Below are 15,632 nucleotides of genomic sequence, written 5' to 3' on the forward strand. Positions count from 1 at the left end.
CCGTCACGCATCAGCCGCATTCGTGGCCGCCTCCCCGCGCAGGTACAGGCAAGACATTATATGATCAACTTTCAACTCAGCTTTACATTGCCATACTGATTCGCACGCATGCTGCCATCGGCGTACATAATATATATAGATATATATATATATGCGTGTATAAACGCGCAGCCCTCAAGTTTTTTTTTGGGGGAGGTGACGTGCAGTGGTTCATCTCGCTCACTACCGCTGTTACTTCCATCGCTGACAATCCACCAGCCACTTATCTATAGACCTCGTCCTCCCTCCCCCCCCCCTCCCGCGGCACCTCCTTTTGCAGCGATGCATCCCCCTATACTGGCATCCAAGCAGATGTTGCCACGTGAGAAGAAAAAACGCGATTATGCTGTTCCCGGTGGTCGTCGTCTCCTCCCCCCCACCCCCTCCCCTTTTTTTTCTGGTTGGCGCGAGTGTGTGTGTGTGTGTGTATCCTCAAGCACGGCATCCTGCTGCACACGCGAACATATTTTGTAAGCACGTCAGACACCAAATTAGTGTGGTTAGCACCAAGCCGCCCTCTGTCCTCCTCCTCCTCCCGCCCCTGGGCCTTCCATAAACGCTGGCAAACACAAAGCCGCTTGACACGGTGTTGGGAGGGGGGGGGGGCGGTGTCAATGGTGCAGCTCATCATCAACAACCCTGCGGGGGAGACATTGAGCTGCTTCAGTCTTCCCGGCAACGCAACGGTGCAGCAGCTGCTGCTGAAGCTCATCGATATCCAACCAGAGCTCGCCCAGGCACAGGCCATTCGAAACGATGCCTGTCACGTGACCTACCGCCTGGCAAACGCCTCGACCGCGCAGACGTTGGTGCAAGCTGGACTCGTTAGACAAGATGCCGCTGCGGAGACGCTGGTGGTGTTGATGAAAGCGGACACCTCTTGCGGGGCGTCAGTAGCAACCGCGGCGGTGCCACCTTCAAAGCAAGACGCCGAAGCCCGCATACTCGAGCTGTTCGCGTCCTCCAGCGCGTCTCCGTCGGCCAAGGGGACATCTACACCAGCGGCCGCAGTCCCGTCCACCTTGACGACCATGGGCGAAGGCACCGTGGAGCAGCCCCACGCGCATGTGGGCCCCATCACTATGGATGTGCAAGAGTTGGAGCTGCAGCGACGCATCTACGCACGAATCCAACAGCAGCAGATCGACGAGAATCTCGCCAACGCGCTCGAGTACACGCCTGAGGCGTTCGCACCGGTGACGATGCTCTACATACCGTGCACGATCAATCAAGTACCCATCAAAGCCTTCGTCGACTCAGGAGCCCAGAACAGCATCATGAACAAGCGCACGGCGGAGCGGTGTGGACTGATGCGACTCGTGGACGTTCGCATGCGCGGCGTCGCCGTCGGGGTAGGGCGGCAAGAGATTTGTGGACGCATTCACATGGCACCTGTGAGCATCGCAGGAATGCACATTCCCTTTGCTTTTTATGTCATCGAGGATCAGGTGATAGACTTGATCATCGGTCTCGACCAACTGAAGCGCCATGAGATGTTGATTGACCTCAAAAAAAATTGCCTCACCATCGGCAGCGTCCATGTTCCATTCTTGGAGGACAAGGATGTACCCTTGTCGGAGGCGCTGGAGAAGGAACGTGCAAAGTCGCGTGCCGAGGAGGATGATCCAACGCACCCAGAGCGTCGTCATCGGGATGCTATAGCGACGACGACGACGACCACCACCACCACCACCACCACATCCGCAGCCGGTGTCGCCTCTGGTCCCGCAGCTGTGGTGCCAGGGGCGACAAGGAATGCATCAGCACCCGCAGTAGCACCGGTGCTCTCCGAGATGGAGCGGCAGACTCGCCTGGAGGGATTCATGTCCTTCTCGGGCATCACCGATCCCGCGAGGGCAGCGGAGCTCCTGGAACTCGCTGGCTGGGACCCCGACGGAGCGGCGGAGCTTTTTTTCGACTCCTGACACTGGGGGGTGGGGAAAGGGTGAGGGCATGACCACGTGGGGATGGAAGTGTGTGTGTGTGTGTGTGTGCCCTCTCTCACGTCTGCTCCCTGACTTGGCCTTCTCATCTTTTTCACTAGTTCTCCCTGCAGAAAAAAAAAAAGACGGTAACGAGCGCGGACGCGCCATCTCTCTGTCTGCGTGTGTGTGTGCATGTATTTTATTGTGACCATCAAGCTTTCAATCGATGCAACAGCAGCAGCAGCAGCAGCAGCAGCAACGGCCCAGAAAAACCTGCCACGACTGAGTAAAAGGCAAATGCAGCCCCCCCCCCCCCCTCGCCCCCCCTCCTCATCTATGCACGGGGGGGAGGGAGGAGTCCTGCTCTGACACGTCGCGTCGTCTGCCTCCACACACCTTTGAGTGTGGGTCCCCCTTCGCCTAGAAGAGTACCCGTGCCTCTCAGTGTGAACCAAAACACAGTCAGCCCGAGGCTGCCTCAACCCACGTGATTAGTCGTGATCTCGTCTCTTCTCTCCTCGTCCTCCCTCTCTCTCTCTTTCTCTCCCTCTGCCCTGGGAACCCGTTTTAAACTGTTTTGAATTTTTGTGTGTGTGTGTTGGTGTGTTGGTGTTAGTGATGGAGTATGAGTAGAGAGGGGTGTGAGCACACACGGAATCCCAGGCATATAAATAAATATATACACACACACTACTACTACTACTACACCCCCGAAAGATACCGCGAAGAATCGCAGCACCAACAAGAGCCAAACCTCCGCATATTCAGAGAACTATCAACAGGTGAACCCCCTCCTCCCTCCCTCTTCCTTCTTCCCTCCCTCCCCCCCCCCCTTGGGATGGCGTCTGCATCTCCACCCGATGCACCCGGTGGTGCTACAGTGGCGACTCACTCGGTGGGCTTCAAGACAAAGACTGCACAGGGACTAGCAAATGGCGCTGTGAACAACTTTTTCGACGCGGCTGCCGCCCCCATCAACGCATCATCCGGTGGTGGCGTCAGCTCGTCCTTTCCAGAGCAGTCGCGGGTGGCTGCCGATGTACTCACGAAGCTGCAGGACCTCGACCCGGGCGAGATGTCACGTGTGAAGAACTGCTTCTCTGCTGTGCTGGGCGAGGGACGCGAGAACATCATGAATGGGTTTGAGCTGCGCGTGGTGTTCAGTGAACTGGGCATCTATCCGAGTGAGACGGAGCTCAACCTGATCCTCCGCGCATACCGCAATCGCGTCAACCTCGTTACGCTGACGCAGTACCTGCGACTGTACAAGAAAGAGTTTTGGATCAACTCCATCGCCGCACAGGCGACGAGCGAAAGCGGCGCAATGCAGAGGGAGCGGTCGTCTGTCGCCCCGGACTACAAAGCGTTCGGCAGCTCTGGGCCGTTCGCAACGGCAGCGAGTGCTGGCGGTAGGGACGAAGACACGTTGAAGGCCTTTGTGGATCTCGGCGGCAATGCAGACGGTAGTGGTGAGATCGCTGTATCGACGCTGAGCGACGCCATTCGGGGGTTTGAGCTCACCATCGACATAGATGCGTTTATTCGAACCGTGGACGTGCACAACTCCGGCATGCTAGACTACGTGGACTTCTGTGCGCTGTGGTCGAAGCCAGTGAAGCCCCTTGCCGAGTCCGACGATACTCACAACACCCACCGTCCGCAGTCTGTGGAAAGTCTGACGAGTGACATGCATCAGCGAATGTTGTTCAACCCGACCACCTTGTCGAGAAACTCCAGCATGGCCGCGTACGCGCTGCGCCGTCGATCTCAGGTGTCCTCGCAGGCTCAAGAGCAGACTAGCGTGCCGTCGCAGGCTCGCTGTTCCTCCCAAGTGGGGTTGCGCTCGCCCCTCAAGAATAAACGCAGCTCGGCACTGGGGCTCAACCAACGGGCAGACAGCGCCGGCAGTGGCAACCGCGGTGGCAACGGAAAGACGTTCAAGTCCATTGTCTCGCCGCCGCCAACACCCATCACGGACGAGGAGCACATGCTGCTTGTCAGCATGTATCTCTTCCCGGAGCAATACGAGAGCACCTTCCGGCGTACACTACGCTTCGCCGATAGCACTGGCGGCGATCTCTTCACGTACGGCTCGGCGGGGACGACGCTCAACAACAGCAACAGCGCGTATGGCGAGGCGAGGTCGATCCCCGATGTGTTCCGCCAGAAACGCCTCTCACGGGCAGCGGCCCCCCCCCCCTCCTCCTCCAGCGCCATGTGCAATCGCAGCAGCTCCCAGACGGCGGCACGCTATCCTGGGGATGGCGGCAGTGGCGCGAAGCAACGAACCCCGCGTAGGAAAAGAAAAAACGGCGGACATGCAGAGGGCGCCAACACCCTCGCCGCCGACTTCTTCTCCCCGAAGAATCACAATGTGTACCGACCTCCGAGCCCCATGATCTTGTCGATGCGGAACAGCACCGCCCATCGCAATCGGCTGAAGCGGCTCGATGAGCAGCGGCGACTACACAATAGTCAGACAGGCGAACGGGACAGCGGCGTCTCAGCACCAACGGAGGCGCAACACATTGCGTAGCGCTTGCAACAGCTCAGGTGACTTTGAAAGCATCCCCCCTCTACGAGCGCTCGAGTGTGTATGGTCCATGTATAGAAGAGTGGAGACGTGAGGAGGATGGTGGTGGTGGTGGTGGTCTCTCTCTCCCTCTTGTTTATATGTATATGTATATATATATATATATATTGTGTGTGTGTGTGTGGAGGGGGGGGGGTCTCTTCAATTCTTTTTTGTTGTTGTTGATGTATACTAGAATGAAAAAAAGAAATGTGAGGAAAAAAGGGGGGAAGACAAGGACAACGACAACGGCGAGGTCACCCCACTCACCTGCTCTTTGTCCATCTCCCATTTTTCTTGCATTGTGGTGCCCCGCCTCCCCCCCCCCCCCCCTCCCTGCCATCTCTGCGTGTGGCAGAGCGCCCAGTGTCGTATTGGATACAAGAATAGTGAGTGAGTGGATGACGAGTAAGGGCAAGGGAGGAACATGAGCCAAACGCACACGAATACAACACGAAAAGAGGAACAGGGAAGGAAGGGGGTACGCCCCATGGCGACGGCGCCTCTCTTGCAGGTGTGGACACATTATATCATCGGCCCCTTGTTGGCTACAGTGTCGCACCGCGCTCCCCTCCCCTCCCTCCCCCCCCCCTCACACACACACACACACACAAATGCATCGATGTCTTGATATCTACATGAATGTTTTTTTTTTTTAGTTCGTTGGTGTCGCGTAACGTGATATATCTATCTATATATATCTATACGAGCACTGTAAACAGCGACAGCTGAGAGCAACAGCCATCTGCGCCTCATCGCGTCGCGTCGTGCTGAAGGGGGGAGGAGAGGGGGCGGGGGAGGAGGAGGGGAGGTGTCCCACCGCCCAACCCCCCCCCTCACCACCACCACACACACACACACACTGACGTGTATGTACGTGATGTAAACGCATCCACGACTCCTCCCTTCCCCTCCCCCTCCTCCTCCTCAGCATGCTTTATCCCCAAATCACCTTTCCTCCTTCCCCCTCTCTCCACACACACACACACCACCACCACCACCACCGTGGTGCAGCCTTCCCTGCGGCCTTGCCCTATGAAATACCGCATCCATCAAAATCAGGAGTCTGATCCCTCACCTCACAACGACGTCGACTGAGGAGGAGAGACGAGCGCGAGAGAACTCGTCACAGCCGGCAAAAAAAAAAAACGGACCGAGTGCGTCCCCCCTCTTCCCCCCTCCCTTCCCTTCCCTCCCTCTGCGCTGATACAATTTTTTGCTGTGGTGTGAAGACAGTTATCTCTCCCCCACTGTGTGTGTGTGTGTGTGTGTGTGTGTTCTATATATACACACATATATATGACATTTTTTTTTCTAGGGAGAAGGGAGGCGTTGTCTTTGTGTTGTGTACGTCTAGCTTACGCGAGTGTAATGATCCAGTGAAAGAAGGGAGAGAGACAACCCACGGGTCTATGAAAGAAGCGCGCCTCTCCAAGGAGGACACCGGCGCTGCGGCCCCACGTAGTGTGAGTACGACAGCAGCAGCTGGGGTATGCAGTGGTGCGAGTGTCGCGCCGTCACCGCCGTCTCTCGACCCACAGTGCCGTGCAGTGGCAAGTGGAGACTCGCTGGGTCGCTCTACCGCCGCCGCCTCAGATCCACGCGGCGACACCGTTGACGGGCCCCTGCTTGCCTCGTCGCGAAACTCAACGAGCGCCCTTGGTACGCCAACCCACTTGGGCCTGCAATATCAGGGCGAAGCGTCACCGTACAACATGCGATTGAGGCAGCAAGCAGCAGCAGCAGTGGTCGACGCCGCTGCACAGTATCGCCCTCTTCCTGAATCCCTCGTCCAGCTAGTCCGCAACACGCCGTACGTGTCGCCACCCTTGCGGTCATCGAGTCACCAGCTCACGACCGGCACCCGTGACGGTGGCACAGCAGCAGCAGCAGCAGCAGCGCTGTCGATTGGGTCAGGAGATTTCTCCTCAAGGTCGAGCAACGGCAGCGAGGTCACGCCGTCGCCATCGCGGAACACACAATCAGTGGCGGCGACGCCGACACTGACGGTGTGTAGCCACAAAGACCCCTCGGAGGAGAGTGATGACAGTACGAGTCGTTGCAGTCCCCTAAACACAGACCGGCGACGCCCCACCGCGGCCCTCTGCCCTGCACCTGTTGTGCCTCACACCGCCGCGAAGGACTCGAACAGCAGGCAGTGTACAACGGCGACGGCGACGGCGGCGGCGGCGGCTGGTTGCCTGAGCGTGCACGATCACGGCATCAACTCCACCGCAAGCCTTCAGTCGGCGGCTAAAATGCCGTGCTGGATCACGAGCCTCCACGATGTGTTGGCGCCCTCGCCACCCTTCACTGCTCCTGCTGCGGCTGCCGCCTCGGTGAAGCGCCTCGCTACCCACAGCCTCGCCAGTAGCGGGCGAGAGCCCCGCCCTGGACTAACCGTGTCCTCCCCGCAACGATTTCTGCAGCACGCCTTGGTGCACATCCTGCAGCGAGAGCGGGTGCGAGTACTCATCGCACGCGCCTTTTTTTCATGGCACCAGCACCGTGCACTCCGGCTGCACGCACGTCACCGGTTCGACGGCAGAAAGGCCTCAGGAATGGTGGTGCAAGAGGTGCCGTTGCCGACCCCGAGCCTCTGCCGAGGACGTCACGGAGAGCAGTCAAGATCTGCCACAAGAATGAAGTCCGTCCTCAATGGCAGTCGCCACACCGACGCCGCCATGTCGCCTAGTGGTATGGGCCATTCGTGCCCCCTCATCACGGGCAGCACCCACTCGTCTCCCCTCCAGACGCAGGAATCGCTAGTGGTCTCCGGCAACCCCTCACCCCGGTGCGCTACACCGATGACATCAGTGAGGCAACCGCTGGGCGGGTCATCCCAGCAACCATGGCAGCCACCGCAGCAGCTTAGTGCCCCCCGCCCCCAGACGCCGCCGACGACGACGACGACAGCGTATACAGGGGCCGCAGCAGACCCAGCAGAGTGCATAGGCGTCACGGGCGGCTCCCCCGCGACGACAGTGGGAGTGGAAAGAAGCAAAAGTGTGGTAGGGCAATACTTGCACTCGAGTACCTCACCACGCCGCAATGTCTCGCCGCACCAGGGCTCCGCACCCTTGTTAGCCGGCGACGGCGGTGGCGGCGGCGCAACGCCGTGCTCTGATGGATCTGTCGCACCCCCGCACTCGCGCTCCCAATCAGAAATGGCGATGGCCGCCGCTGGCGGTGGAGCTCGCCTCAATGTGAGCGACTCAGAGGACCGCAGCAGTCCCTGGCGAGGGATGCCCAGAGACTTCGACTCAACCTGCAGCGACACCACGACACCGGTGCCGACGACCTTGCCAAGGACGGTTCCGCAGCTACTCGCTTGCGAATTGGTTCACCGCTTGGCAGTGTACGCAAGTGAGGAGCACCAGCGGACTCGACTCCAGGGCTTCATCTCTGCAGTCGTGGATCAGCTCCTCATGGCGGCGCTGAACCATCGGTCGGATGAGCGTGGGCTCCATTCATCACTACGTGGCTCGCCGTCGTCGTGGTCGTCGTCACCTGTACCGGGGAGGCAGGGAAGGCGACGGGCCGTGGCATACACTACACCCCTCACGTGCCTGTTCTCTGAGCGGACAGAGTGGTCGCATTCTCCATTTGAGTAGGACCTGGACCAACGGACCAGCAGCGTCGACGTACCAACGCGAGGGGGGGAGGGGGTGCGTAGCGTGAGCCACGACGACGACGACATGACTGATACCACTACGGGTCTCAGGGAACGCTCGATGCGCGCCGTCGCCGTGCTCCACGCCGCTGCAGATGCCGTTGCCCGAGCCACCGCACCCCGCCTATCCCCCCCACCCCCTCTCCTCACCGCCCATCCTCTTCCCCAATGCATCGATTTTTTTTTCTTTCGTATTTTGTGCGTATGTATGCGTGTGCGTGGTGTGTGTGTGGGGGGGGGGGGAAGAGTAGGCCGGTCACCTCGCCAAGCCGCTTTGAGAGACCCACAACACCCTCCCCCCCCTCCCTCCCTCCCACCCCTGCGAAACATGTCAATCATTTCTATCACCACAGCTGCCAGCTCCGCCCCCGGCCCCCCCTCCCCCTCCCCACCACACCCCACCCCCAATTAAACCGTGTCTCGCGTACACTCTGTGCCGGCTTTCCACTTGAGCACTACTGCGGTACAACGCCCCGTTGCACCACACACACACACACACATGGAAGCAAAATACATACGCCTGCTAATTTTTTTTTGTTGCCTCTCTCGAATTGGATGGGAGGAAAAGGAGAGAGAAGAGAGGAGAGGAGAGGGGAGGGGGGGGGCGTAGCAAGTATGAGGTGCGCCCCGTCTCTCTGTGTATGTGCATACAGTTGCGACTCCCCCTGCCTCCTTTAGAGGGCGGGAGAGGGGGGGAGGGCGGCGGGGTGGAGGTCGTTCTTCTTCTTTTGCAGTCCCATCAATCTGCTGTAGCCCACATGCACACTCGTGAGCGCCCATTCCTGCACCCAAAGGACCGCTCATGGTGGTGGTGGTGGTGGTGTTGCTCAGTCGCCTTTCCCAAGTGGCATATAGTGGCCTTACCCTCTCGACGGGGTCCGCCTCCTTGCCTCACCCACACCCACCTTTCCCCTGGAGTGTCGATACGGCATCACCATTCGGCTGTCTTGTCTCTCTCTCTCTCTCTCTCTCCCCCCCAAATCTTCTCTCAATCCTTCACACCATCGACGTCACATCACCTCCTATTCCAGTGCATGGGCTGCAGTACCTTTACTAACTGCTGACATAACAAAGCCACTACAGTACGAGAGAGAGAGAGCGACGACGACGACGACGACGACGCACTCGCATCTGCACGCACCACTCCGTCATTGGCACCAAAAAAAAAAACACGCAAAACATAAAAACCAAAGAGCGCACGCACCATTGCCACCACCACCCGCCTTCAGCGCACCCCCTGAGAAACGAAGAAAGGGGGGGGGGAGACGCCGACTGCGTTCACAGAGAGTGACATTCCTCATACGACTGGCGCCGGCGTACCGTTCGCGTCGATGACGACACTGTCAGCGCTGCAATGCCTCCTCTGTGGCCGCCGCCGCCGCCACGGTGCGCTCAAGAGCAGCAGCAGTGAGGCCTTGTTGTGGCTACCACGCTCACTCCTACTCGCTTACCTCTGCCTTGCCATGTTTAGTGTAGTGGACTTGGCACCGACCAGTGATGGTACCCTCGGTGCCGCGCAGCTTCGACGCCCTACCACCCTCTTCTTTGCAATGGCCGCAGGCGACTTGGGTGCTGCCAACACCGCTGGTGCACCACCGTCACTCATGATAACCGAGACACAGCTCATCTCAGTTGATCTTGGACACGAGAACATGAAGGTGAGTGCTTGGCGGGTTCAGCAGCAGCAGCAGCAGCAAATATCACACGGTGAACCCGCAGAGGAGGACGTTGCAGCAGAGGCAACGGCAACACTGAGCGTGGGATCGGTGTCGATGCTGCTGAACGATCAGACGAACCGGAAGAGTCCTTCATGTGTGGCGTTCCGATACTTCAAAGACTCGACGGCCGCGGCTGGCGATGGTGACAGGAACAGCACACGCACCAGTGGGCTGGCCGATGGTGAAGCGCAACCTGCACATCGTCGACACGCGGCGCTGCATCCGCGCGGCTATCATCTAGAACGGACCTTTGCTGAGCAGGCGCAAGCGCTGGCGCCGCGATTCCCGACGCAGGTTGTGTGCAGCGCAGCACAACTGCTCGGCTACACGGCAGCTCCCGCGAACGCAACGACCACGGAACAAAACCCATATGCGCTGACGGCAGAGCAGCTCATAAAGTCTTATGGCTATCATGTGGTGCCTCTCATGGAAGCTGGTGCGATCAGTATTGCCGCAGCGGAAGAAGCGGATGAAGCCCAGCAGGAGCAGCAGCAGCAGCAGCGGTACGGTGTCGAGGGTCGTCAAGCGCTTGGTGTGTATGTGCCGTTTTTCGCCACAAGTAATGCGACTGAGGAAGGGGGGGTGCTCTTTTCATGTGAAGAAGTCACGGCGATGTTGCTTGGCTACGCACGTCGCATGGCTGAGAAGGCAGACGCGGTCGACAACGCGCTCAGCGAAAATGATCCGCAGCAGCAGCAGCACGTGGCAGACATGCAGAAAAGCGCGCGTGCGGCGACGGCGGTGGTGGCGGCATCTGCCACCCGGCACGTTGCGCTGACCGTCCCTGTTCACGCCACGGTCGCGCAACGGCAGGCGCTTGTAGATGCGGCGGCCCTGTCTGGCCTACGTGTCGTGCGTCTTGTCCACAGCACGAGCGCTGCCGCGTTGCAGCTGGCCTACATGAAAGCGGAGCAGGTGCTGAGGGCGGACAAGGTGATCTATGTAATGATATACGACATGGGTAGCCAGAAAAGTGAAGTGGGGATCTACCGCTTCGCTGCGCCGCCAACAGCCATGGCAAACCGAGTAAAACTTCCTGGCGGCACCATCGAGCTTCAGGCACTCGTCAGCAGCCGCACACTGGGCGGTGCAGCATTTGATGAGTGCATTGCAAGCCACTGGGACGCGCGGTACTTCGGCAACCGCGTGTTGCGGAGTGTCTCTGCGCCCGTCGGCGGGAGCGAAGCCGAGCGCCGCGTAGCGGCAAAGGAACGTGTCAGCCTTCTTCGCGCCGCGCAGCGTACGAAGGAGATGTTATCGGCCAACAAGGAAGCGCACGTCACCATTGACGGCGTTCACACCGATCCGTCTTACTTCGATGCGGCGGGGCAGCAAGAGTTACAGCAGGGCCGCGCCACTGTCACGGAGCAGGGTGGCTTGCTGAGCCTCCGTGTCTTGCGCGGAGACTTTGAGGAGTGGTGTGACTCTCTTTTCAAGGAGGCTGTGGCGCTGCGAGACGAGGCCATCGCCGCCACCCACGGCGGTGTCCCGAATCTCAGTGCGCTCGACCGCTTCGAGGTCATCGGTGGCGGAACGCGAGTGCCGCGGCTGCTGCAGCGACTCAGCGAAGGCTACCGCGATGGTGTCGTGGACCGCACCCTCAACAGCGACGAGGCGGCTGCCCTGGGCACAACGCTTCTCGCCGTCTCCAGCGCCCCACCGACGCTGGGGCTGCGCGGCAGCCAGGCCCTACCACGGCACCGTCTGCGCGAGTGGCTCACCAACGCGGTCTACGCCTCCGTTGAAGTACAAAGCGCGGCGACCGCGGCACCCACAGCGCCGCCAGATGTGCACTTGCTCTTTCCGGCGGTGAACACGACGCTGCCGGCGGAGCGCAGTCTGCGTGTTCGCATGCCGGCGGCTGTAGATGTCGGGTCTGTCGACAGCGACGTCGTCGTCACGTTGTACTCTGGTGCCGAGGCGGACAGCGCCTACGCTCTTCGCAAGGGCACCAACGCATCCGAAACCCCGAACCCCGCGAGTGTGAACGCCCTCTCTGCGTCTGTGGCAAATTGTGGTAGCTGCTACGTGCAGACCTGCGCCGTCGAGGGGGTGCACAAGGCCGCAGAGCAGCTCCTCGCGCAGTACACGCGGCATCGCGGAAGTGCCAAGCGAAGTCATGAGCATCCTCGTCTGGCTGGTGCCGAGGTCGTTGTCGAGGTCGTCGCTACCGTCAGCGGCATCCCGCACTGCAGTATCGCCTACCTACGCGCCGAGATTGAGGAAGCAGTAGCAGCCAACGAGACGCCTTCGAACGACGTGGATGACGGCGACGGCGGTGGCGGTGGCGGCGAGGCCGCCGCCGCTGGTGCGTCGCCAGACACGGCCAATAGCCTACCGGGTGAGGAGGGGAAAGAGGGAGGGGGCCAAGTTGAGGCATTGCACACGGGTGCGAGCATGGAGGACGAGGGCACTCCCGAGCCCGCCCCACTATCGCAGCCGCAGCCAGAGGTGCAGGTACGCGTCATCGCACTCCCTCTACGTGTCTCAAAAGGCATCGCCGCAGCTGGTGCCCCGATGCACCACCACCTCCGTTATAACATGAACTCCGAAGAGATGGCCTATTCGCACCGGCGGCTTCAGCAACTCCAAGCGATCGATGACGAAGGACTGCGACGCAGCATCTTGCGCAATGAGATCGAGAGTGTGCTGCTGTCGATAAAGGAGCACTACCCGACGTGGGATGCCGAAGACGTACACGTCGCAGGCCAGCCTTCCTCGCGGGAAGGAGGAGGACCACAAAGTGATGAACCCTCACCGCCATCTCTGCTGACGTGGCGAAGAGTCGTTCGCAAAGTCAGCGAGTGGCTCGACGATTTTGGCGACACGGCGAGCGCCACCGCGCTGGAAGAGCATCTGCGCATCGTTGTTGATGTTGAAAAGGCCATACGCGAGGGGGGCGAAGGCGGAGCGGAGGAGAGAGAAGGGGGAGGGCGGAGGGAGGGGGGGTTGACCCGGCCCTGAATTAGTATACACACACCTCCTCCCCACGAAACCAAAAAAAAAAAAAAAAGAGACGCGGTAGCCCGTAAGGGGGGGGGGAGGGGGAGGAGGAGACGAGGTCCGCGCACCCACTCTACTTCATCTACACACCTACACACACAAACACATATGCAATACTTGTACAATATATATCTCCTTACGTTTCCTTTTTTTAGTACTGTGTCTCTCTATCACTCACGGGCATGGGTCACCATCATTAGCACATCGATGATGGCCATGGTGGTCACGTTCTCCCTTTCTCTCTCTGTGTGTGTGTGTATGTATCCCCCTGGAGGCGAGCACGTCCGTCGTCGTTGTTTATCATCGCGTGTCGTTGATTTCTTTTGTGCGCTGTTGAGCACCTCATTAAAATGGTTGCGTCTTGTCATTGTCGTCGTCGGTGTTGCCCGCCTCCCCGCCTCCCCCCCCCAAAAAAAAAATCCTCCAATGTCCATGTCGATAGAACCCCCACGCCTTTCACGCACGTGTGTTGGGCGAACTCATCATGATGCACAAGTCCAACAACAAGAGGGAAGGAGGGGGAGAGAGGGGAGGCCCTCCCGCACTTTGACGGTGTGTGTCTTGAGTCCATATTGCTGCACCTTCGCCAGCAGAAGGAAACACAGACAGGCAACGTGACATGACACCACGTGCGACAATGGGTCTGGCCGTCTCTGCGATCGCCCCCATCCCCCCCCCTCTCCCTCTCCCCTCTCCCACCTCTCCCCGCCCCGCTTCCTTCCCGACAAATTTATTCAGCACGTCAATTGCCACACCTTCACCCAACGTGGCACCTCCCCCCCCCCCCCCCCCTCCGCGCACCTCCCCTTCCTGACGGGGGACGCCTGCCCAGAAGTGAAAAGTGAAACAGAAAAACAGCTTGACGCAGCCCCACCTACCCCCCCCACCCACTCCCACACACACACACTCACACACACACACACACACGTGTGTGTGGACAAGGATGCTGCGCAGAACCGGCGCGGTGGCGGCGCTACCGTGCAACATGACGTTGAAGGACCCGCTCTGCCAGCGAGTGCTGAGCCGCTGCACCCCCGTTGTCTACTCGTCTCTGCCGAACGGTTTTCGGGTAGCGACAGAATACGTGAAGGACTGCCCCTTCGCCACCATCGGTGTCTGGATTGACGCCGGCAGCCGCTTCGAAGACATCCATAACAGCGGTGTAGCCCACTTCCTTGAGCACATGAACTTCAAGGGAACGGATCGGTACTCGAAGAGCGACGTCGAAAACTTGTTTGAGCACCGCGGCGCACACTTTAATGCGTACACCTCGCGCGATCGCACCGCCTACTACGTCAAGGCCTTCACGAAGGACGTGGACAAGATGATCGACGTCGTCTCGGACCTCCTACAGCGTGGCCGATACCGCCGACACGACATTGAGGCGGAGCGGCCGACGATCCTGGCGGAGATGCGCGAGGTGGAGGAGCTCGTGGATGAGGTGCTCATGGACAACGTGCACCAAGCCGCCTACGACCCCACAACGAGCGGGCTGCCACTCACGATCCTCGGCCCAGTGGAGAACATTTCCAAAAATATTAACAAGTCCATGATCGAAGAATACGTGCGGGTGCACTACACCGGGCCACGCATGTGTCTGGTGTCCTCGGGCGGCATCTCACCCGATGCAGCGCACGCGCTGGCAGAGAAATACTTCAGCGGGCTGTCCTCCACGAACAACCGCCCCCACCTGCACGGCGTGTACAAGGGTGGTCACACAGTTTTGTGGAACGAGATGATGGCGACGGCCAACACAGCTGTGGCCTTCGCCATCTGCGGCGCCTCGCACCCCGACAGCTATCCATTGCAGCTCATCCACAACGTCATTGGGCAGTTTCGTGAGGGGCAATACGACCAGTTCAGCAGTCAGCGCCGCAACCCGAATATTCCCTGGGAGCGAGTCCCGAACCTCGTACAGCTGCGCCCCTTCTACACGCCCTACGAGGAGACGGCGCTGCTCGGCTACAACATCGTAACAGCGCGCATGTCGGCCAGCGACAACTCCAACGATGCCAACTTTACTCGCGACGACGCCCAGACGCTGATGCTCAATTACATTCTTAGCTCACTCTATGACCTGTGCGCCACCAGGGTCGACGACGCCCTGCTTGAGGCCGCCAAGGCGGAGTTCAAAGCGTCCGTCATGATGATGCGCGACAGCACAACGAACAGTGTTGAAGACCTTGGGCGGCAGATGATTCACTTTGGTCGCCGCGTGCCACTGCAGGAGGTGTTCGAGCGAGTCGACGCGGTCACACCCGAGTCCCTGCGTGCCGCGGCGGAGAAGTACTTTAGTATCGCTCAACCGACTGTGTCGTGCATCGGCGCAAGCAGCACGTTGCCAAAGTACGACTCTCTCTCGCTCGTCTCAAATGTGGTGCGGCCGCAGCTAAACACAACACTGTTCCCTCAGGATGCGCGTGCGTGTCTGCTCTGAAGACACAGCTCGTGCAAGATTCAAGGGCCAGCGCGCCTGCTGCGGGTGGTTGGGAAGAGGGAAGGAGGAGGAAGGGGGGGGAGGATCGCGCCGCGTAGTGCATCCTCGATCCCTATATAATATATACGATATACGATATATGATATATATATATATATATGTTACATTGGTACACCTAACAAGCTCCGGCGCTCGCTATCGCTGTTTTCGCATGGCACGTGTGTGTGTGTGTGTGTGTGTGTGTGTGTGTGTAGCTCATCATCTC

General features: G+C 59.4%; 4 protein-coding genes across 4 annotated transcripts; all 4 read left to right on the plus strand.

The window, feature by feature from the left end:
- Positions 1–653: 653 nt before the first annotated feature.
- On the plus strand, positions 654–1,964 carry JKF63_07842 (uncharacterized protein; the record flags this gene model as incomplete). The annotated part of the gene is made up of 1 exon (XM_067903770.1): positions 654–1,964. One exon carries the CDS (start codon positions 654–656, stop codon positions 1,962–1,964), a length of 1,311 nt encoding a protein of 436 aa, XP_067760029.1.
- An 838-nt stretch (positions 1,965–2,802) lies between these two features.
- Positions 2,803–4,500, plus strand: JKF63_07843 (uncharacterized protein; the record flags this gene model as incomplete). Its single annotated transcript, XM_067903771.1, has 1 exon — positions 2,803–4,500. One exon carries the CDS (start codon positions 2,803–2,805, stop codon positions 4,498–4,500), a length of 1,698 nt encoding a protein of 565 aa, XP_067760030.1.
- Positions 4,501–9,672: 5,172 nt separating this feature from the next.
- JKF63_07844 (uncharacterized protein) lies at positions 9,673–12,891 on the plus strand (the record flags this gene model as incomplete). Its single annotated transcript, XM_067903772.1, has 1 exon — positions 9,673–12,891. The coding sequence occupies one exon, from the start codon at positions 9,673–9,675 to the stop codon at positions 12,889–12,891; it is 3,219 nt and encodes a 1,072-aa protein (XP_067760031.1).
- A 982-nt stretch (positions 12,892–13,873) lies between these two features.
- JKF63_07845 (uncharacterized protein) lies at positions 13,874–15,367 on the plus strand (the record flags this gene model as incomplete). The annotated part of the gene is made up of 1 exon (XM_067903773.1): positions 13,874–15,367. One exon carries the CDS (start codon positions 13,874–13,876, stop codon positions 15,365–15,367), a length of 1,494 nt encoding a protein of 497 aa, XP_067760032.1.
- Positions 15,368–15,632: the final 265 nt, after the last annotated feature.

Source organism: Porcisia hertigi, chromosome 1 (assembly GCF_017918235.1).
Source record: "Porcisia hertigi strain C119 chromosome 1, whole genome shotgun sequence".
Lineage (NCBI taxonomy): Eukaryota > Euglenozoa > Kinetoplastea > Trypanosomatida > Trypanosomatidae > Porcisia > Porcisia hertigi.